Source organism: Passer domesticus, chromosome 2 (assembly GCF_036417665.1).
Source record: "Passer domesticus isolate bPasDom1 chromosome 2, bPasDom1.hap1, whole genome shotgun sequence".
Taxonomy (NCBI): Eukaryota; Metazoa; Chordata; class Aves; order Passeriformes; family Passeridae; genus Passer; species Passer domesticus.
This window is the reverse complement of record NC_087475.1, coordinates 87145038-87168900: the sequence shown is the minus strand read 5'-3', so window position 1 is coordinate 87168900 and position 23863 is coordinate 87145038. Positions and strand designations below refer to the sequence as shown.

Genomic DNA, 23863 nt, shown 5'->3' with positions numbered 1-23863 from the left:
TAAAAGCAGGCTGAAGGGGACCTTATGGCTCTCTACAGCTACCTGAAACGAGATCATATCCAGATGGAATTTGGTCTCTTCTCCCAGGTAACAAGTGGTAGGACAAGAGAAAACAGCTTCAAGTTGTGCCAGGGGAGGTTTAGATTGAATATTAGGGAAAACTTCTTTCTTAAGGAAGGGTGAAGACATTAGGAGAGGCCGCCCAGAGCAGTGGTGTAGTCACCATTTCTGGAAGCATTCAAAAGGCATGTGGATGTGGCACTTGGTAACGTGGTTTAGCAGTGGACTTGGCAATGCTAGGTTAAGGGTTGGACTGGGTGATCTTAGAGGTCTTTTCCAGCATAAATGATTCTACAATTGTCTTGTCCTCTCTGAATTGGGATTCTCATGAAGGCTAGGCCTTTTTGAGTCTTTCATCTAACTAGCAGTCAAAGGATGATCTGGTCCGTTGCAGAAGTTGTCATCAAGAATGTGGGAGAGTTGTTTTCAGCTTCCAGCTCTGTATTAGCCTTTTGAAGCCAGGCTGTCCCTGCATGGAAGTGGATTGGGAAAAGCTGATGTCAGATCTGTTAAATTCACCCCCACCCATACCCGAGGATCCTGTATTAATAAATATTTCCATTACCTTCCCTTCTAGTATGTGTTTGATGTGAAGAAGTCAGAAGACGAAGTGCTGATCTCCATCCAGCAGAAGCCCAAAAGGACGAGTCGCAAAGAGGGCAAAGGAGAGAACTTGGCCATAGGCTTTGATATCCATAAGGTAGGCTGGGGTTCCTGCACGTTGGCCTGAATGCCACTGTAAATTTGCTGGTTGTGGAGTGGTGCAGCAGTCCTGCATGACCAGATCATTCATTTAAGAATTATCAGGGTTCTTGTGGAATGCCATCAGCACAGCCTGCCCTCCTCTAGAGAGGAAGAGGGATATCAAAGGGGACAGCATGGGCAACAGGTTGCCCAGAAAAGCTGTGGATGCCCCATCCTTGGAAATGTTTGAGGCCAGCCTGGATGTGGCTTTGAGTAACCTGTTCTAGTGGGAGGTGTCCCTGCCCATGACAGGGGATTGAAACCAGATGATCTTGAAGGTCCCCTCCAACCGGAACCATTCTGTGATTGCATGCAGTTCTTGCTAAAAGCAATGATTAGTCTTTTCTCTCCCAATGTTGAAATCTGTTAGACTAATCCTTATGTATTGTTTGCTGGGTTCACAATGTTAAGCTGGGATGCAAGAGATGAGTCCCTGAATCAAAAGAATTGAGTGAGCCACATCCACACTTGTTTTCCACCCAGCACAGCTGGGACCCTTTTTCCTGGTTCTCCTATCTCCAGGTCTCCTGGCACTGTGGACTCAGTCCTTGCAATCTTTCCTCCCCCATGGTGGATCCCAGTACCTTTTCAGCCTGTGACAATCCACTGTGGTCTCTGCCCAGGTGGAGTTGAATAGGAACTACCGGATGCACACGCTGCAGCAGAAGGTGGCCAGCTCCATCTACATCAACTCCCGCAGCGTCTTCCTGAGGACAGACCTGAAGGAAGGCCGCTATGTCATCATCCCCACCACTTTTGACCCTGGTCATGAAGGCGAGTTCCTTCTCAGGATTTTCACAGACGTGCCTTCAGATTGCCGGTAAGGAGCATGAGCAGGGATGGGGAGGAGTTGGCTCTTTGGAGACAGCCCTGAGCTTTTGATTTGTGGTTTATCTGAATAGTCATAGCCTTGCCTGCAGCTGCTCTTTGGCTTTCTGTTAAGGGTGGTCAAGAGACAGAACATCCTTACAGGTATCTCCACAGACATGCAGAGAAATTCCCACTCTGCTTCTAAACATGATAGGAGAGGGCATCCCAAACCCAGATTGAGGAGACTGGAATGGGGAACAGAGTCTGACAGTGGACAGTGCATAGTCACAAAATCACAGAATATTCCGAGTTGGAAGAGACCCACAAGGATCAGTCAAAGATCATTGAGTCCAACACTTAAATGAATGGCCTGTACAGTCCTTCAACATGCCAGAGCAAATTCTTTGGGATAAGACTGGGTGCCTTTCAAAGGCCATGTGTTTTTCTTTGCAGAGAGCTGATACTGGATGAGCCACCACACACCTGCTGGACGGGGATGTGTGGCTACCCACAACTAGTATCCCAGATCCATGTCCTTGCTGCAGCTGGGCTCAAGAATCAGGACTCCCAAGGAGGTACTGGTCTTTCCCTGCCGGTTGTCTGGCCCCAGAGGACTTGGGAAGGGGTTTATGAAATGGGATATTGCTGGAATTTATATCCTCAGATATTTTTTTCAGTGAACGTGCTTGATTCAGACACCAGAGGAGGAGAAAGTCCATGGAGAGCTAAACTCACTTGCAGTGGACATGATCTGGGAGCTATTATATTTAGGCTGTTACATGACACCCTCCCAAAACTTCCCCAGAGACCTTAGCAGAGGTCCTGTAACAACCCAAGCTTTCCTCCCAGGTATGAGCAGCTGTAAAAGTCAGGAATTGTATTTAAAGGCTTCTTAGTTAGAAGGACAGAAAATGAGCCTGATGTGTGATATTTATCACTGGACCCTGGATAAATGTCTTAACTACAGAGGGTATGCCAAATTTAGCTCACTTTGGGATGGTGTGGATCTAGATCAATTCTGACATCCATCACTTTTCCTGCATGGAAGACCATACCTCCCCGTGCCCTGCAGCCACACAGAGGCTCATGGCAAGAGCCCCATGTTCTGTCTGCCTCTGGACCAGGAAACCCAGTGGTAGTGATGGCTTGTACTAGGAGATTGCTAAGGGATAAAAGGTCTAGAGGCTACGATTAGAGAAGCAAATACCTTTCCACCATGGCAATAGACCAGATCCTAGCCTTTCTCCCCCATTTCCTGAGTCAAGGATATGTGGTAATTGTGGCAAGATTTAGCCAAACACTTTCAAGCTGAATTTAAAATATAAAAATTGAAAAATTAAAAACTCTAAATAAAACCCAATTAAAATTATACTTTTTTTCACCCAATAATTATTATCAGGGCTGCCTATCACTATAACCCTGAAAGTAATGAGCAGGGTCTTTTCTAAGCAAGGACTAGTCAAGTGTGCTTATTTATCACAGGCCACAAAGGGAGTCCTTATACCCTATCTGGTGTTTGGGGAGGGAATTTAACCCTAGGCAGGTGGGGGGTTTTTGTGTTATTCACAACTGGTCAGTGCACCCATAGCAATGCAGGGAAATCTGTAGCCAAAGGTCTCTGAAGTGCTCACAGAAACAAGGAGGTTTATCTTTCCTTCAGACAGGAAGACGTGTGGATTCTGGAGTCATGAAACATCTTTTCCAGAAAAACCCCTTGGGAGTTGCTTTCTTCCAGCTGTTTTCCAGCTGTTCAGCTCCCACCACCAACAGTGTGTTTGGTGTTTTCCAGTGCAGTGGCTTCTCTCACGTGTCACAGGCCAGGCCTTATACACTACTTTGGAAATAGTGATTTGCAGATAGGAATTTGGCTCTGGCTGATGGAATCTGAGTATTTAATGGGACATCCCAAAAGACAAGGTAATTTGGAAAAGCAGCTGTGAAATCCAGCAGCTGTGTCTCACCAGGGGAGTCAGGTCCTTGCAAACAGAAAGTTAGCAAAGAGGTGGTCTGGCAATCAAAACTCCTGGGCCTCAGAAGGGACTTGTTTGTTCCTCCTCATTTCCACATTTCCCTTGGACAAGAAAGCTCATCCAGCTGGTCTGTGTTTCCATCATAGCCTAAAGCTCATGGTAAGAAAATGCATTCTGGTAGTTATTTCCATAGCAATAGCTCTTTCTCTACTGAAATTCCCAAAACAAGCACTTGTTTGGCAAGGTAAAAGTATTCACTAATGAGAGACTGTTTCGTTCTCCTGGAAGCTCAGGTCCCCTCCAGCTGTGGGGTGGTATTATGTGAACTTGGTCCTCCATCTTTATCCTCTGTCTGGTATTTCCTTGTGTGAGCCTCTTTCTCTTTTCCATGGTTTATTTTTGCCTGCTTCTAGGAGAGCAAATGCTGAAAGGAGATTTGAGTAGGATGATGTCCTCCATGAAGCATTTACTGCAATGGTCAGAAGAGTTTGGGGTGATGAAGGAGTGTTCCTGTAGAATATGGAGACAAGAGAGGCGGCCCTTTCATAAATCATAGAATTGTTTCAGTTGGAAAAGCCTTCTAAGATCATGGAGTCCAACTTTAACTCAGCACTGCCAAGTCCACCACTAAATAACGTTCCCAAGTGCCACATGTACACATCTTTTCATTTCCTCCACGGATGGTGACTGTACCACTGCTCTGGGCAGCCTATTCCAGTGCTTGGTAACCCTTTTGATGAATTAGTTTTTCCTAATATCCAGTCTAAACCTCCCATGGTGCAATTTGAGGCCCTTTCTTCTCATCCTGTTGCTTGTTTCCTGGAAGAAGAGACCAACCTCCCCTTCATCACATCCTCCATTCAGGCAGTTGTAGAGAGCAATAAGGTCCCCCCAAGACTTCTTTTCTCCAGGCTGAGCTCCCCCAGCTCCTTCAGCTGGTTCTTATCAGACTTGTGCTCCATCCAGACCCTTCCCCAGCTTCATAGCAGTCCACCAGCACCTGCTCCCCAGAAACAATGTCACCTAATAGAATTCAACCTGACCCAAACAGCTGAGCTCCATGGACATCATCTGGGGTATGACAAACTCTTTGGCAGACATCCGTATGGAGGCATGACACCCCTGGAAAAGAACTTTTTTAAAAAAGAAATTACACAAGGTACAACAAAGAAAAACATTCTCTTTTCTCTCCTCAGGAGCTGATCCTTATGTGATCATCAAGTGTGAAGGGCAGAAGGTTCGTTCTCCAGTGAAGAAGAACACAGTATCACCAGAATTCGATGTGAAAGGGCTCTTCTACCGCAAGAAGCCAGGACAACCCATCATTGTTCAGGTACCTGGCTGGCAAGCAGTGGGCTGAGGGATGGAGACCCTCTCTCACTTGGACCCCCTGCCCTCTCCTCACACTGTCCATGACAGATGTGTTCCCCAGGCTGGGCATCATTCGTTAATGCAGCTCAACCTCTCACCACCAGAGTGACATCTGGTAAAGGCATGTCCTTCACCCCTCTCTCTACCAGAGTGACACCCCCACACCTCACCACCTCCCTGGCTTCAGCTCAGGGCATGTCCCCAGAAACCACTTCTCTCCAGTTCATGGAGGTTGGCTGCATCCCTGAAGGAGCTGCCCTCATCCCTGTTTTGTTTCCGCAGATCTGGAACCACAACTTGATAAGCGACGAGTTCTTGGGCCAAGTGGTGCTCACGGGGGATCCCAGCGACCGGCAGTCAGTGCACACGCTGCACCTTCAGGACAAGGGGAACAGGAGGTCAAACGATCTCCCTGGAACCATTGCTGTGATGCTGCGCAGCAGTAACATCCTCACTAATGTCTGAGTGCTCAAGGGTGACTCTTCTGGTGCCACATATGTGAATATAAACATGCACATATACATATACATATACATATACATATATATATAGGGAGAGAAACACAGAGCCTACCTACCATCTGCAAAATGTATATGAACCACGCATGCATTCCACTCCAAGGAGCCAATCTTGTGTTTTCAATGTTAAAAAAATGGTGCCTTTTTTTGGGGAACTGCAATGACCCTTCTGCTGGCGTCCTCTGCAGCCCCCCTGGCTGCCACATGCGCTGTGGGACCGCTGTGAGCACGCTGTGTGTCCTGACAGCCAGAGCATGATGCCCTGGGGCTGTTTGTTTACACAGGCTGGCACACACACGTGCCACCACACACACGTGTGGCCACGGTGGTCCCACCAGCTGCTTCAGTGCATCTTCAGTGTGTCTGCTTGGGTTAAGAGTAGTGTGCATGGAGTTGTCTCCCTTGAAATTGCCATGTAATCACTTATCTGTGGAGGCACCACAGCAGAGGAGAAGTGGACAAGCAGATGGGGCCTGTTGGATGATTTTTGGGTATGGGTTTGCATACTGCAACTGCAAGGAAAACACATCAAGGCAGCCCCAATCCACAGGGACAACAAGACCAAAGGCTCCATCATTTTGGGGACAAGCTGTCTCCACCCAAGCCTTGTTCAGCCCCACACAACTCTGAAGTACAGAAAGATGTCAACAGCTGTGGTGGGATAACTGTTCTCTGGGTCAAGGTTCTGAATCAGTCTGGACCCAGCTCCTGTGGATGCCTCCTCAACTCCCATGGTGCCTACTGTCTCCGTGTCTCCATGCCGTCCCCATCCCAAGAGCTCACCCCAGGAGCTGGGGTGGGTTGTCTGCTGGGGCAGTTCACTGTTTAGGCAAGAGAAGATTCATTCCTCTGAAGGCCAAAGTGTCAAGTTCAAGGGATGGGGAGCTTCGATCCATGAGCTCCATCTGTACTGCTGCCTACATGCATCATTTCTCAGTGCCTCGCTTTCTCAAATTCTTTTTAAAAATAGTGGGATTTTAGCTAGTACTAGAGGAGCACTGCTCCCAGTGCATCCTGAAAATGCTGGGAATATTTAATTCATACCAGTGTCCATCTCTCACCTTTAATTTCCAGTCTCCTGTTGTGGAGGATGAGTTGCACAGTCTAGAGCCAATCACACGAGCACAACCCAAATGCATCCTTGGGAACGTGTCTGGGGCCACAGTCTGCTCCTGGTTTCCATGAGAACTGGGTTAATCTTCCTTGTTCCACTGGGTGGCAGAATCTGGCTTCTTATAAACCATCCCAGATAAACCAAACAACAACCCGTTGTCTGACCTTTCAGCAGCTGACTAGGACAAGTTTCAAACAATTTTTTTTCTCCTGTTGTTTGGGGGTTTTATTCATGTGCCTTTAAAGTGGTGCAAGGGATTTTTCTGTCAGATTTTCTAAGCAAATATCTTGCAGTCACCTGCATGCAAGTGGAAATTAATACATGTGATAAAATCTTTGAATCTTCCTAAATTTTGACCTGGCAGAGTCCTTTTCCTGCAACAAAAGTGAACAGGAAAGCCTTCTTTTGCTATGGCAAAGGGTTTCTGCTTGTCCTATTAAATACTCATGTTTGTCCTGCAAGTCTGGGGTTTTTTTTTAAAGTCCCTAAACGTCTGCTAAGTCTGAAACATGGTGAAGTGTTCTCCAGAGTACCTGCTAGCTCAGTTCTTGGTGCAACCAGAAGTAGATGGTGCAGCTGCACTGATTTTTGTGGGCTGCTCTTCCCCTTTCCTCCTCTTCACAGTCCTGCAGTTAAGAGTTTGCTTTTTTACCAGATTTCCTTATGTTCTTAGGTCTTTTTTTTCAGGACTTAAAGGCAAGCAGTGGTACCCATGATGCTCTTTCCAGATCTCAATTACTTCTGCTTGTACTGAGCACTCTCCAACTCCAGGTGCCACCACTGGGACCAAGTTTGGTTCAGTGTCTTCCAGAATTTACTTAAATGCTTCTAGTTAGGTAAAGCAACTTTTTGATCCCACGTTCACAGCAAATCCTTGAATTTAGAAAGACCAATTCAGAGATATTTTGATTCTATCTTGGTTTTTTTTAATGAGATTCATCACCAAAAATAACTGGAAGCAGGACTGTGGGGCTAGAAGGTATGATTTGGGCCTTAGGAGAAGATCTCACAGGCTTATGTTCAGAGTGATATGTGAGAGGGATGCCCAAAGATACCTCACCTGGCAGAGGCATGAGCTATTTGGCACTGCAGGAACATGACAGGAGCTTTGCACCATCATCAGCAGGTGGAGGTGTCCAGCCTGCCTGCATTAGCCGTGTTTTCTCGGGAGATCAGGCTATGGATAGCTTCAGCAAAAGAGAGCCATTTGTCCAGGAGTGCCCTGCCATGTGCCAGATGGCACTGTGATCCCCAAGGAGCAGTGCCAAAGCTCACCAAGGAGTTGTGGTGCTCTGGTACCCATGGGCAATCTACTTCTTCCCTACAGAGAATCAAGCCATAAAGAGAGGAAAGGCAGCTTTTTAATAGCTTCTAAAAAAATCACTCTATATCAGGACCAAATTGTCTTAATATCAGTAATATATGTCATTTTTTAAGCAAAAAAAAGAGTTTTGGAAAAGTTAGAGCAGAAGCCTTCTTCCCCTACATTTTCAATGGAAGAACAAAAAATACCTTTCTTACTCTTCTTTTTCTCTTATTTGTAAAGCAAATGAGGGAGAGGAAATATTGAAATGCCATTCCTATTGCTGATGCCTTTTCTCTTTGAATGAAGTAAACAGAAATATTCAGGGGGTTTTGGGTTTGGTTTTTTTCTTTTTTTTTTTGAGAGAAGGGCAGGTCTGAAAAGCACTTTGCAGTCCCTCTTGAGTGGAGTAGGACACGTGTCTGATTATTTCACATTTCTTTTGTTAATCATTTCAATGGTTGCAAGCAGCCTGGCATTACATTCTGTGGAATCAATTTCTTTCTGACATCTGCCTGTTAAAACAGGCTGTGACTTGTCTTCATCTCCAAAGGCACTGATGTATCGTGCTGCACAAGATCAGAGAGTGGTCCAAACAGAAAGCCAACATTGTACAGCTGTAAACCTCCTATAAATAAATAAATTATGTATATTTTATTCAGACTCCTTGCTTTTGAACTGCTGTGTTCTTCCAGAATGCTTTTGATGGGCACAAGGTGGCTCTGCAGAGCCTTTTGAATTTGCTCGATTCACCAAACTCCATTCAAATTATTTTCTCTGTGAACTTTGAGACTGAGGCAAGGTGATCTGCATGAGTCTTTCACACAAGGTTACACTCACATTTGATGAGAAAATCCATGGTAGGAATGAGTAACTTCCTCTGACTACAAACCTTTGCATCCTATGCCCCAGACTCACCACACTGCAGGGAACTTGGGGATTTTTTGAGCCTCGCCTGACTTAGAAAAGAGCTCTGTAGATTGCTGAAAAAATAGAAATGGGGAGAGAGTTTATGGGCAAAGTAGAAGGAGGAAGTTGATTTTGGATGGCTTTCCCTCGGAAAACAAACCTGCACAATGCACATGGGGAGCATTTGAGAAGCCTCACCCTGCCCATGGCAATCTCCAGTCTTGCTGCTGTAACACACAGACCCAAAGCTTTGGCACTGGGATCTTGCTTCCATCTCAGCTTCCCTCCACCAGCTGCCTGTGCTCAAAGTCTTTGCACATGAAGAGGCTGGTGCTTCTGCAGCCCACCCTTTAGAGCCCAGAGGAGACATCTGGAAACAGCCCTTTTATTGTGGCCTGCAGGAGTTTTCCCAGACTTTTCAGCTTCTGGGATCATCCACTGGGACAAAATGTGTCACCAAATAATACACAGAGAATGAGCATCCTACTCCTCAGCCTCCACCACTGAAACATCCTGCAAGGACCTATCTTAGGGGGAAAGCCTTACAAACACTTCAGTCCCCCAAACATCCTGATACTCTCCTGGAGGATGTTCTGAGCAGCAGACCTGGCTGGGCACCTATGGGGCTGTGATGCTTGATGGTGGACATAGCAAAGGAGCTCTGGTGTCAGCCAGGTGGCCTTACTGAGTCTGGCTTTGTGCACATCCTAAAAAAAGTCTATGCAAGCCTGGGTAAGGCACAGACCATCATGTAGGCATGGAGGTTGTGCATCCACACCTCAATTTTGCTGGTACTGGAGCAGTGGGCTTAAGTTGTAGGTTGCTTTGTAGCCCTGCCTGTGTCTGCTGGTGGTGCACACCACCATGGAAGCAGGGATTCTGGAATTGGTGTGGGACCTGAGCACGTCAGTGGGGAGATGTGCAGACTGTGCATATTTGGAACCAGGAACAAGTAACAGAGTAGTGCCCAGCTCCAAGCACAATCTAGTCCAGGCTCACCAAGGGTCCTGCAGCACCTCCCCATCCCTCCAGCATGGTCATTTCCAGGGATTTCTGCTCGCAACATTAGTTTCATATAGTTCCATATTAGTTTTCATAGGGGACTTTTTAAAGGGCTTTTTGTAAGGGCATGTTTTGATAGAACAAATGGGGAATGGCTTTAAAGTGAAAGAGGGTGAGGTTAGATCAGATATCTGGAAGAAATTCTTTACTGTGAGCTTGGTGAGGCACTGGCACAGATTGCCCAGAGAAACTGTGAATGTGATGTAATGCTGGAAGTATCCAAGGAGAGGTTGGATGGGGCTCTGAGTAACCTGGTCTAGTGGAAGTTGTCCCTGCCCATGGGAGGGGGCTGGAACTACATGATCTTTAAGGTCCCTTCCAACCTGACTCATTCTGTGATTCTGTGATTCTGTGGCTGTATGATTCTACAATTCTATGATAGATTGGAAGTTCAGGGTCTGCCTTTGACATGAAAGAACATCTTCATGGAGGAACAGACATCCATCCTATGCTTGAAAGTCAGTGCTGAAGTATTTCTTCTTGTACCTGGATCCCCTATAGCCGTGAGCCTGTATGCATTCCCTGCCATATGAGCCTCGTGCCACTCTAAAGGATGAGGGATTTCCAGCAGGAGGGGCTGCAGAGATGGAAGGGCCTTCAGCAATGGGATGGGTTCATTGCCTGTCCCTCAGAAGTGTTCAGGTGCTGCCACATCCTTGGCCAACAGTCCAGGTTAATACCCAGGGATTGGCCACTGGAATATGTTCAGTGCAGTTGTCCAAAGGCTCCCTGCACTCTCCAAATCCCACCTCCAAGGCCAGTGGTGCAGCAGGAAGCACATCCAGCCCTGTGTTCCTGGCAGAGCCTCCCTCACTGCCTTTCCACACATGCATGGGTCCTGTTGGGCACAAGGCAAGCTGCCCAAGCCATTCCAAGCACATTGGATGCAGTCCAGAGCAAAGCCCAGACACAGCCAGAACCTGCCCTCACATCCACACCAGCTACACTGACACAGTGAGGAGGGCTTGAGTGACATGGGCACAGCTCCAGGTGGTCACAAATCATCTGTCCTGAGATTAAAGTCAGCTGAGTCTGTTCACAGCTGAGAACTGGGCATCAGGAGGGCATTTCTAAGGGCTGGAGAAGGGACCAGGTTACTGTGCTGTGACTTCTACATTTTGAACAGGGTTAGCTTTGAAGCAAGGAGGCTCCCTTTTATTGCTCCTTAATTCTGCAGTATCACCAAAAAACCACATTCAATCAGGTCCTCAGGGGGGATTTCCAACACTCTTATTCCAAAGTAGAGCTTAGAAACAACTTTTGTGATAGCACCGCAAATAAAAGGGTGTATTTTGCGCCTTTCACTAGCTAAAATGACAAGCTTTATACCTAAGTAAGAAACTTCAGTGGTGTGTCGTAGCACAATTAAAATCCAACCCCACCTTTCTCAGCAGGAAGGAAAAAAGACACTAGCCCAGATTTGGGCAGGGAGTCACCAGGACAGAGTTAAGCTTCTAGGCAAAACCTCAGCTCTGAGTTTCCTGGTCCTCAAGTGTTTTCCTGTCCCAGTTTTCACATTAAAAAGTGCACAAGGCTGGTGCATTCAAACAAGGATGCCTGTCAGCTCCTGCCCTGACCCCACAGGACCTCAGTACTGTCCCTTGCACAGCCCAGAGACCTCTTTGCACAGGGCAGGAGGACCTTTCCAGCCACACTTTTCCTAGGGGTCCGTCAGGGCTCTGCACAACAAGGACTTGAAACTGCAGCTAAACTTGTAGCATGGGTGCCATGAAAACATTTTACATGAGCTGATAGTGATAGGAAAAGGGGGTATGGTTTTAAACTTAAGGAAGGGAGATTTAGATTAGATACTCGGAATAAATTTTTTCCTGTGAGCATTGTGGGGCACTGGAACAAGTTGTTTGCCCAGAGAAGCTGCGGATGCCCATATCTGGCAGGGTTCGAGGCCAGGCTGGATGGGGCTCAGACCAACCTGGTCTAGTGGAAGGTGTCCCTGCCCATGGCAGGGGGGTTGAACCTAGGAGATCCTTCAGGTCCCTTGCAGCCCAGGCCATTCTATGATTTTATGGCACCACGAAGCGGGGCAGACTCCAGGGCTGCGGGAGGACGCATCTTTGGGGCGTGGGGATGTTGCGGGAGCGCGGCGCTGCCGGCTCCCGGCACGGAGGCACCACAGCACACTCACACCCCCAGCACACCCACCCCCACCCAGGGGCCGGCTGTAGCCCGGCTCCTCCCCCGCTAAGAGGCTCAGCCGGGGCCGGCGCTGCCCTCGCTCGGTGCTGGCGGCAGCGCGGCTCCGCGCCGGGCACCGGTGCCCGTCCCCGTCCCTGTCCCTGTCCCTGTCCCGGCCATGCCCCGCTGAGGTAAGGCGGAGCGGGGGCAGCGGCACCCGGGGCAGCCGGGGCGTGCTGCGGGCGGGGCTGGATGCGGGCGCGGTGGGATGCGGTGGGATGCGGTGCGGTGGATGGATGGGATGGTGGGGGTGCTCCCGCCGGGGCTGCGGGCAGCGAGCGGGATCAAACCTGGGCGGGAGGCTGAGCTCGATGGGAGGGGGGAGGCGACACGACGCAGACCTGCCAGCAGTGCCCGGCAGCCCCGAGCCACTCGGCTCCTGCCGCATGGATTAGCGGCTCGGTAATTTCTAGCTGCTGCTTAATTTGGCTGGGGTCACCTAGCAGGGAGCTGGAGTGAAGGGTGGAGGGCATTCCCTCGTGTGCTGGGGCGTGAAACCTTCCACGCCTTTGCTCCACAGCCCTTTCACATCCAGGGATACCTCTGGATGCGCTTAAAGATGGGGAGGGGCTTTGGGGGATGTCCCTGGTACATGGATCCACTGGCAGTGCCACAAGCCCCAGGTGTGCTCCCAGTCCATTTCACCCCCTCCCTGCTTTCACGCAGCTCCAGACACACCATTTAGGTGGATAAAGCACAACTTGTGCTCAGGCAGGTGCTGCTCTTCAAGTTTCCCCAGCTGCAGCACAGCACAGATTGTGTCCAGGCTGGTTTTGGGGGTCTCTGGGGTCACACCGGTGCTGGTAAGCAGCACTCAGGACCTTCCAGGCTATTTAAATTATTAGGAGTCTCCCTGGGAAGGGACTGAGGCTTGATATGGGATAGGCAATTCCCACAAAGCAGTTTGCATTTTGCTGCCTGGTTTGGGAGTATGATGTTTTGTACGTGGGCTGTGCTGGACCAGCTGAGCACAGTACCAAAGAAAAATCCCAGGATTTCCTAGGGTATTTACAATTAAGTTATCCTAAGGAAAGTGGAACAGTGGAACTGGCATATCTTGGTGTCTCTGGGAAGACTGGGGTGTATGGTAGAGGCTGTGCCATGTAAGCAAAATGGAGGGGGATTTGAAAGGCAGCACACTGGTGGGTCTAATGTTGCCTGGTTGCCCCTTGCTGTTAAGTCTCCCCTGCAGAAGGAGGTGGCAGAAGCTAGAAGTGGTTTTCTCACAGCCCTGGGCTGTGGTGTTGGTGTGAGTGTGAGTGCTTCTCTCCATAGTCTGGGCAAAAGGATGTCCCAGAACCAACCCTGCAGGGTTAACCTATGCATTACATAAAGGTGGCAAGGACATGGTTGTTGCAAGCTGACTCCTCACCCATCCTTCACTATAGGATGCTATGGATCTTACTCTTCCCACGAGGTGAGGAACTGCAAGCTCCCAACACTGGTAGTGTGAAGGTATGGAATGGATTTGCAGCTTTGACTGAGCTTTGCCAAAGCTTCAGTCAAAATCTGCATCTCTGTGAGGCCCCATGAAGTCTCCTCCCTACCCTCTGCCTAAACTGTCCCAGGGAAAATCAAAGAGGGACAAAAAAGGGCAAAGAAATCCAGGACAGCACTTCTCTCCTGTTCTTTGATGGTCAAAATTGTTTTCACCTGTGGCTTTGCAATCTCTGAGCCCTTATAATTCCTAAATATGTGTATCTAAATTGTGTTTAACTTTGTGGTGATGGCCTGGTGACAAACTGTCCTTCTTCTCTCCCTGACCTGTTTGAAAGCGTTGATCTTCGGTAAAACTAAGGTGTAGGGCCAAAATCTCTTCTTGGGCTTTTTGGGGTGAGACTGGAGTAACTTCATGGAGCTACAGGATCTCCCCACGGACAGTGGCATTTATGAGATCTGAATCCTGGCCAGGGATGACCCTCTTTTTGAGGCAATACTATTTCTAACTCATTTCCCCTCCTCAGAGCAACTGATTCCTCTCGCTAGCTGTGAAGTTTCCCTGGGCCAAGGGTGCTGTACAGCATTTCTGTCTTGCACTTGCTAACTTGTGACTTCGCAATCCTTGGGTTGCCATGGAAAGGATTATGCTGTGATTAATGAAGGCATTGTCAGCTAATAGGTTTTTTTTCAAAGCCTTTCCTGGAGCTGCAGAGAGCAGCTTCCAAGCCTGGCAGAAAGGGGCTGGCAGGATAGGTGGCTGCAGGCACTCAGTCCTGGGCACATTTTCGGTTGTCCACATCAAGACCATGCTGGCTCCAATCACGGTCACATCAGTTCTGCCAGTCCCTTTCGAAGGTGAGAGGAAAAACAGGGGGGGAGTATTTTTCTCTTGGAGCAGAGCCAGTGTTTTTCTCTCAAAGCAGAGTGGGACAAGTGTCACTGTACCAAGGGTTTGGCAGGATGTGGAGACAGCACGTAAGACTGTGAGAGCTTTGCACTGTGAAACCTTCCTCTCTGCTAGGCAGTGTCCTAGAGGAGAACTGATATGGGATGAGCCTATGTGTTTGTGACTTTTTGGTCCCCCAGTCAAGTGCTAGGTAGAGCCAGAAAGCTTATCAGGACAGCACTGCCCCAGCAGAGTCCATGGCTATGCTGCACCATCCCCAGGCAGACCCTCCCAATCCCTGCTGTGCCTGGAGCTGTGCACAGAGCCCCTGCTCTGACCTGTAGAAGCACAATGGCTGGAAAATCCCTCTAAGATCATAAAGGCCAACTCTCAACCCAGCACTGCCAAGTCCACCACTAAACTGTGTCCTGAAGTGCCACATTGACACGTCTTTTAAATACCTCTAGGGCTGATGACTCCATTACTTCCCTGGCCACCCTGTCTGCAAAGAAATTTGTCCTAGTATCCAATATAAACCTCTCATAGTCAGACACTTGTAGAGAGCAGAGTGCAGTTGTGCACAATGGGAGCGCAAAATGTGAAAATCCAGTAAAAAACAGGCACTTGAAGTAGATTGAGTACCAAAGAAAATAAAAAAGTTAGAAATCCATAGCTATAAATCTCTGCGGACCCCTTCATATCTTGGAATTGTTAGATGAGTCTCCCCCCAGACCTGCCCAGCCTGAGCAGCTGGGTAGCAACTTCTACCTCAGCCCAGCTGGAATCTAAAAACTGAGTGCTTTGTCCCACTGTCAGCCTCAGAGCAGTCACAGAAAATTATTGAGCTCTTCTGAGACTGCAGTCCCAGCAAATGCCCTTCCCAGGATGTTGGTTCAGCTGCTGCCATCCCCTTTCCTGCATTTAACCTGGTGTAATGACACAGCATTGTGTAGGTGCAGATGACCTGAACACAGTTTCACATGCATGAAAGGGGTTAAAACTCACACTGTGAGGATGGCTGTAGACTGACAGGTGTCCAGGGAAGAGGTTTGCACTGCTGTTGTTGCTGCACAACTAGCTTGGTCTCCACTTTATGAGTGTGGAGAAAGGAAGATTTACACGAGGCTATGCCTGATGTTACATGGAGTGTTGGGTGAACAGAGCCTCTGTGAATCCAGGCTTTGTCCCCTCTCCCCACACTGGCTTGTACAGTGGGAGCTGTGCTTGGAAGGGGCTTCACCCCATCAGACAAAGACACTCTCTTCAGCTGTTCCTGACTTCGGAAATGGGAAGATAAATCTAGGATCATGGTAGCTCTCAATGTCTCCATGTATTTGTAAAGACTTTTACAGGAATACCTTCTACTAGACCAGGTTGCTCAAAGTCCCACCCAACCTGGCCTTGATCACTGAGATTTAGTCTCGTAAGGCTTGCAGGTTGTAATTAGGAAGCACCTTCCACCTGAGCAGGACTCACCTGCCCAAAACACCAGGGCACAGGGAAAAGGTGCTCTGGGCTGTGCTAGGTTGGGACCAGGACCCAAATATTAGGAATAAGCCCTTCTGTGTTCCTCCTGATATCTGCTGTTGTCCAGAGAGCACATTCCACTCCTCTGGTGATTTTTCTCATTTCAAGTCATCTGAAACAAAAATTATTTCACTGGGTAGAATTCTGAGAAAGGAAAGACGGTGAGAGGTCTGGGACATCTTTCACAGGAGGAATGATTGTTTAGACAAAGGCTCCAAGCTGAGAAGAGATGAGAGGAAGGTATGTTATAAATCCTGGAAGGTCATGTTTGCGTGGTGAATGCAAAATAAAGATTTTCCTTATTTTTTTTTTGAAATACAAAAATTAGGGAGCATCAAATAAAGTTTACAGAGGCCAGGCTCAAAGATAAAAAAAGTTTGCACAATCTGGAATCTGTAGTGCTCCTTATGGCAGAACTCTGTGGATTCTCAAAGTACTGGGTTAAAAAAGCACTTGGACAAGTTTCCTTTGCAAAAAGCCTCTAAAAACTATAAAGCATGTATGTGAAAGGAAAATACCCCTTTTTTGGCTCTAGAGGTTCTTGAGCTGCAAATTACTAATTTCTGGGGGAACATTGCAGAGTAATGCCACTCCATCTGCTTTTATACTGCTCCTTAGGCATCCTCTGTCAGAGAAATATAGTAGATGGGGAGCCCACAGGCTGGATCCAGTGTGGGCTATTTTATGTGGAGCTCAACTCACTAAAAAGTTGTTCATGCCCAGAGATCCTCCTTCAAAGAATTCTTCTGAGAGATCAGCCTCACTGCACTTCTTAGTTATCTTGGAGAAGATAAAGTGTCAGCACATCATTTTAGTACAAGCCCCATGTGTCATGTGGGCCAAGGGAAATACAACAAAACCTGTTCTTTTTTCATTGAAAATATTTTTATTCCAGCAGATACAGAGAGGAGCTTAGTGGGATTTCTTGCAGGTTAAGTATCAGATTTCCTGAAAGCCATTAGGGAATTGTCACAAAGATATTGATCAGCTGGATCTCTGCTAGAAAAGCTGGGGTTTGTGTGTGGATTCCTGTGATTTCCAGAGCCTTTGTTGGGGTGAGGCTTGCTTTGTAAGTCAGTTTTCCATGTGCCTGGTGTGTGTTGGTGTCCAGGAGTTTGAATTCATGCCAACAGGAGATGCTGGGAGAAGAAAATGCTTTGCCTCTTGGTGGCATCGAGTTCAGGCAAAGCTCCCATGAGCTCAGTGGTCTCAAACATCTTCCCAGCAACAGTGGAGCTGGAAGGGAAGGAGGAGCACCTACAAACCACACCATACCACCTCTCATCACCAGAGCTGAGGTGATGATGAGGCTGGGGACAGGCAGGCCTCCTGCACTGGGACAGAGGAGTCCAGCACGTGTGTGCTGTGCTGAGGTGGAAGGAGCCCTCAAGCCCAGCTAGAGCACATCAGAGTGCTGCCTCCCACGTCTGAGCCTTTGGGTGTTTTCCAGCATCAGTGGAGGTTGCTGTTACGCAGTGATACCCCAGCTATTTCTGTCCTGCTTCCTCTCATCCCTCAGCTTTGCTGGATCAGTGCCATCAAGGCCAGAAGATTTACCCTGGGCTGAGATGAACTCCAGAAACCACACACACACACACTGGGTTTGTCTCTCATGCAGCCCACACAAGGTTTTGGTCTGGAGAAACAAAGGAGTGATCATTTCATCTGTAGTTTCTGTGTAAGAGCCTTCCTCAAGTCAAGTCTTCTTGCATGAGTTTGCATGAGTTCTCTATAGCTGGAAAAGACTTCTAAGATCTTGGCCAAATGATGAAGTAAATCAGGACTGCAGTTGATTTAGGTTAATTTTACCAATACAAATTGGGTGGTGGGAAACAGAAGGTGAAAGCTGTTAGGACAGCCTTATTGCTCTTAGAAAAAGCCCTCTAGACCTCCCCCAATGCCCGGTTATATCTGTTTTTCTCCCAGGGCAGACTACCCTTCAGGGTAGCAAACCAGGTCCTGTCCTCCCAGCCCTGAGCTCAGCAGTCAGGGAAGATATTAAGTAAACAGGAACAAAACTCAAGCTTTTCAGGTGGAGGTGTGATGTTGACTTCAGCCAGGGAAATGAGACCTGTCTCCAGAAACCACCAATTTCTTAAATGTAGCTGAGAGCAAATGATAGCAAACTATCAACAGCCTCACCTTTCTTTGTGTGGGTATCTCAAAGTACTGTAAAGAAGGGTAGGAACAGAGCAGTTTGTTAATGCTGGAATCATTTAAGGACCTGATTAAAGCTAGCTTTCTCATCTAGGCTGATTACCATAGGAAACAAGGCTTGTGTGGCCACTTTACCTGTCCCTTTAGATGTGTCACCTAATCACAGTAGTTTGATGATCAAGTTCACTTCAAATTTGAGTTGTAACAAGGAAACAAAGTTCCTAAACACTTCCTGAAATGACACAGGTGAGCATGGGAGAAATCTGGTGCCCTGCAGCATGATGCCACTGCCTGTTGGCCTTCTCAGGTGGGGTGAGAAAGCTATTGTGGATGCCCCAGCTGCAGGAAAGTCTTCTTAGGAGGGACTATGCCCAACCGACCATCTATAAATCTTATTATTTGGAATTTTGTCATTGTAAATGAGGCTTTTGTTAGCGCTGCTCCTCCACAGATTAAATTCTATCTATTTCTGGCTCTCTCTTTGCTAGGTGGGAGCTTGGCATGGAGCAAAGCTGCTTTACTTCCTGGAGACTCCAGTCCTTTTGTCCATCCAGGCTGTTTCAGGATGCAATGACTTCTACTTTATGCCTATGCAACACCTGACATATAAAATCATAGAATGGTTTGGATTGAAAGAGACCTTTTAGATTATCTCATTCCAACCCCCTGCCATGGGCAGGGACACCTTCCACTCAACCAGGTTGCTCAAAGCCCCATCCAGCCTGGCCTTCAGCACTTCCAGGGATGGGGCAGCCACAGTTTCTCTGTGCAGCCTGTGACAGTGTCTCACCACTCTCACATGTTTCCTCCTAATATCTAATCTAAATCTACCTTTTTATGTGCCCTTTAGTCTAACTCTCTGACCTATATGAGTGACTTCAGCTCAGTTAGATGATGCCCTTTAGAGCAGAGCATCCCATGCACTGAATAACACCAAGCAGGAGAGCAGTAGATCAGCAGCAAGCAGCCCCTGTGACTCAGAATCCCCAGCTGAAAAATTAATATGACTTTTGCATGTGCAGCCAATGAGTCAGGGAGTGTCCTTCCCCCTCTCATCTGGACTATTACAGGGCTGATGTCTCCCAGCTCTGCCTGATACTGCCCTGAGGGGTGTGATGGTGATTGCACCAAAGGCATCCTGAAAGGGCAGAGCAGAGTCTCCACTTAATTTTACAGTCCCTGTTCAAGCAAAACAACCTCAGCAGTCAGCAGGAGTCTCAGCAGAAAAAAACAGGGTTGGTATCTTATGATTTGAACCCACTTAATCCTAGCAGCCCTTGCATTTGGAGGCCCAGTCTTTTGAAGGGCCACCCTGAATTTCTCCAGGACCATGAAAAAATAAGAGGATAGTGTTAGGGCAGAAGGACGATTTCACTAAAAATCCCAGGAAAGGGGTTCCTGCTGAGACAAAACCCTCACAGGATTATAACAGCTTGAAGAAGTCCTGCTCCAGCCAGCAGTAGTAGCACCAAAAGGAGAGAGCCAAGGCCAGATCATTAGGGACCTGCAAGAGTAGAGGTGAGACAGCTGCTTATTATGCCAATTTAAGAATAGCGAAGGGTAGAGGAGCTGCCTTTAATAAAGACATTCTGATCTGGAGTCATAGGCACAGCCTTGGGTGCCCTGGTTCTACTGCATGACCTCAGGAAAAGTGGCATCCTCACTCCATGCCTCAGTTTCCCTCTGTGTGTAATGAGGATAGCATTAGCCCCTCCTCCATAAATAGGCTGGGATTCAAGAAGGAATAACACAGGATAATATCTTGCTAGAGTTGTTGCTTAAACAGTGGCTGCAGTAAAGGCTCCCTTTAGAGAACATTCCTATAGGTAAAAAACCAGAAGTGAGTTAGTAATTAATTTACTGAGCTGAGCTAAGTTCACTAAATTACTTCTGCCATATATTGTCTGTGTGGTGGAGGGTCATCTAGAGACTGTTGTAAAATTAAGCACCTTTCCTTTCCTTAGATTTCTGGTTCCCAAGCCTTTGCAACAGGCTGCCCAGATAAGCTGTGGATTCCCTATCCCTGTTGGATGGCTCTCTGTGAGCAACCTGATCTAGTGGAAATGCTCCCTGCCCATAGCAGCAGAGGGGATGGAACAGGATAATGTTAATGGCCCTCACAACCCAAATCCTTCTAGGATTCTGTGACCTTTACAGAGTTGTTTTCAGATAACAGAGTCTTTGTAGGTCCCTGAACAATACAGCCAAAGGGTTACACGTGCATCTAGGCTAAGAGCTGATGTCTTGTGATTCAGCTGCAGGGCTGGCACAGCTTGGGTGTCTCAGAAGGTTGTAGCCTCCTGAACCTGTCCCAAAACAGGATGCCCAATGCATGAATCTCCTCCCAAATCCAAGCATTCAGTGTAAAACACATCAGGCTGAAGTCAATGACCACATCTGTGTGTATTGTTTGCTCTATAAACAGCAGGAATTTACCAGCCTATGAAGGAGCAGGTCCATGGTGATCCCACTGGCACTTGCTGGTCTGCTCAGTCCAGGCTAGTTGAGCTTCTCTGAATCACAGGTAGGCAGGTTCTGAGCTCTGGTCTTGGTACAGTGCTGTCCAGACATCTCAATTTGCTCAGGACAAGCAAGAGGGCTTCCAGTACAGCCCAGCACTGGCTACTCCAAGGAGGAGAATCTTGAGAGCATGTTCATGTCTCAGATCACCCCCAGTTTCAAACAAAGGCTTTACTCCTAATTTATTCTTGTCATGTGCTGGGCCCTGTGTGTAGGGGCAGAACTTAGGGAGTTCATGTGCTGGTAAAGAGGAGATGAAAACAGTTGCAAACACCATTCAGCCAACCTGCAAGTGCAGCATTTTCCCTAGATCAGCTCAGCCTGCTGCGTGTGGATTATGCTGAAATTACACCTGACCTCCTTGCAAAAGGATACTTTATTTGATTAATTATTGTGGCTGTTGAAAAATACTCAGCTGGCGGTAGAGGTTGGTGCACAAAGGAAATTGCCCTCCTTGGGAGGCTGTGCTGAGTGCTCTGCGCAGAGTCGGGATCAGATGCCGCCGTGGTCCATTGTTCTGCTTGGGCTGTGTGAAAGCTCAGTGAGGGAGAAAAGGTCAGGTCTTTTGTTCAGCTCCTCTACCTGCTGGACTTTTCGAGGAGATTGAATGCAGGGCAAATCTATTGAACTTCCTGCTGAAGGCTTAAAAAATTGATGCCTGTTTCCTGACCACTCTCAGATGAACAGAGGCTACTGCATATCAATTCTCTGACTTTCCAGAGGGGCGAGTTTTCTGTGATTTCTTGCTTTAATGTCACATTTTGGCTGGGACTCGTTCAGTTAAGGTGTCTCTTTCCATGGCACTGCTACCAAAACCCTCCAAATAGAGGTCTGGGGTTCAAACCCTCAGAGTCAGCTAAGTGGTCTTGTTTCATATTCACAGCTGCTCAGGGATGGGAGAAAGGAGGGGACACAAAAGTGAAACCAGTCACCTCATTCTTCTACTGTAGTCTATGGTGATAAATAATCCTGACAGATGGAATGAATTGGGCCTTGGAAGCACTAGTGTGTCCCCATAGTTATGGAGGTGATCTTAGAGAATCTTAGAAACGTTCAGGTTGGAAAAGATGTCTAAATTCATCAATTCCAACCATTAACCCAGCACTGCCATGTTCACCATTAAGCCATGTCCCTAAATGCTCTATCCACATGCCTTGTGAACACTTACCATAGGGATGGTAATTCTACCACTGTCCTGGGTTTTCACTGAAAACCCTTTCAATGAAAAGTTTTTTTCCTAACATTCAGTTTAAACCTCCCCTGGTACAACTTGAGGCCATTTCCTCTTGTGCTGTTGCTTGTTACTAGGATGAAGTGACTGACCCCACACCTGGCTACAATTTCCTTTTAGGGAGCTGTAAGGAGAGATAAGCTCACCCCTGAGCCTCCTTTCCTCCAGGCTAAACACCCCCAGCAGCCTTGTCTGCTCCTTATCAGACTTGTCCTCCAGATCCTTCACCCTTCCAATATTTGCTGACTTGATGAAGCCCAGTGTCTGCATATAAACAGCTCAGTCCCACTCTGGGTGTCAGATGGGACTTGGAGCATGAATAGGAAAGGTTGAGAACCACAAAGACACCTGAATTACAGCAGTGTCACGGGAATGATGGATGCTGATGTGAGGCATAAAGCCACAACAGAGAGATATGCTAATGGGCTCCCATTCTAGGATTTGCATTCTTCTGTTTTACTCCATGGTCCCCAGGCTTGTGTGGATAAACACAGTGACAAGTATTTGCTCCCAGCTCTCTTCTGATCTGTGGCATGGCCAGGAGGAGGCAAGGAAATGTTCAGGCATTGCTTTCCACCATCCCTAGGTAGTGAGTGCATCACAAAACAGGCTTTTGGCTTTGTGGAAATTTGCTTCTGTCTTGATTTCTGCTTAAAATCACATCCTGAGGTCTGAAGTGTTTTGGGGTTAGTTTTTTGAGTTAGCTAGTTTATCACCTTTTGAGACATGGTGTTGACTTGGAGATTTGCACTCTTGCACAGAATAACAAAATCAGTTCTGTTGGAAAAACCTCTGAGATCACCAAGTCCAACCTGTGACTGAACACCACCATGTCAATAGACCATGGCACTGAGTGACACATCCAGTCCTTCCTTAAACACCTCCAGGATGGTGACTCCACCACCTCCTCAGGCAGCCCATTTCAATGTCTAATCACCAGTTCTACGAAGAAATTCTTCCTGATATCCAAGTTGAACCTTCTCTGGTACAGCTTAAGTCTATGTCCCCTTGTCCTGCTGCTGTTTGTCTGGGAGAAGAAAGAGATGGCCCACCTGGCTACATCTGAGGTAGTCACAGAGTACAGCTCAGAATGCACCCCCAGCACAGCTAAACACACAGGGGGTGTCAGCCTCTTTGGGGAACTGTCTGTATTGTCCTCAGCTGAAATATAAAGTGTTTGGGTAACTCTGTTAGGAGATTGGTAGCGACAAAGCAGAGGATCAAAGGGACCACAGAGGTCCATGAAGAAACTCAGCGGACTGGAGCACCTCTCCTATGAAGACAGTCTGAGAGGAAAGATTTGGGTTTGTTCAGCTTGGAGAAGAGAAGGTTCTTGGGAGAAGTCACAGCCCTTTCCAATAATGAAAGGGGCTACAGGAGAGCTGGAGAGGGACTTTGGACAAGGGGATGTAGTGATAGCACAAAGGGGAATGGCTTTAAGCTGAAGGAGAGTTTATTTAGATTAGATAAGAGAGAAATTTCTTACAATGAGGATGGTAAGGCACTGGAACAGGCTGTCCAGAGAAGTGATCAATACCCCATTTCTGGAAGTATTCGATGTCAAGTTGGATGGAGCTTTTAGCAATCTGATCTAGTGGAACCTGTCTCTGCCTGTGGCAAGGAGTTTGGACCAGATGACCTTTAAAGGTCCCTTCTGTCTCAAACTATTTTATGATTCTAAAAAAGTTCTGAGACCCTGCAGCTGGAGAATGAGTCTCCATGGTCCTTTCACTGACCAGGGCAGTGCTTTGCAAAAGCAAACAGTATGGCACAGCCTGGAGCTGTCACTACAGGCGCTGATTAGTGCTGCAGCTCTTGGTGCAGGAAGGCACAGAGGATCACACTGCTTTTCTTTGCTGTCTTTTCAAACCCTTCACAGTCTCAGCAGAGATCACTGCCTCAGCATTTCATGGTGCCGCATTTTACAACTTGTGGAAATCAGCACAGTTTCAACCCAAGTTTCAACCCAATTTTATCTCAATCATTTGATACTGCTGGGAATCTGGTTGTTGAGATTTTTAGCTGGGTCAAAAGAAACATCATTT

The 23863-nt window shown here is 47.5% G+C and overlaps 2 protein-coding genes across 2 annotated transcripts in view; both read left to right on the top strand.

Annotated features, from left to right (window-relative positions):
* The window catches only part of CAPN5 (calpain 5), a 53069-nt gene extending 44516 nt beyond the window's left edge, over nt 1-8553 (top strand). The window contains exons 9-13 of the mRNA XM_064409799.1: nt 638-760; nt 1428-1624; nt 2068-2189; nt 4781-4917; nt 5238-8553. Of these exons, the coding sequence (XP_064265869.1) occupies nt 638-760; nt 1428-1624; nt 2068-2189; nt 4781-4917; nt 5238-5420 (762 nt within the window). The 3' untranslated portion in view covers nt 5421-8553. The remainder of the gene's footprint in view (nt 1-637; nt 761-1427; nt 1625-2067; nt 2190-4780; nt 4918-5237) is intronic.
* Nucleotides 8554-12048: 3495 nt separating this feature from the next.
* MYO7A (myosin VIIA) overlaps nt 12049-23863 on the top strand; it is a 100949-nt gene continuing 89134 nt past the window's right edge. Inside the window, exon 1 of the mRNA XM_064409762.1 lies at nt 12049-12188. The gene's annotated coding sequence lies outside the window, so the exon portion shown is untranslated. The remainder of the gene's footprint in view (nt 12189-23863) is intronic.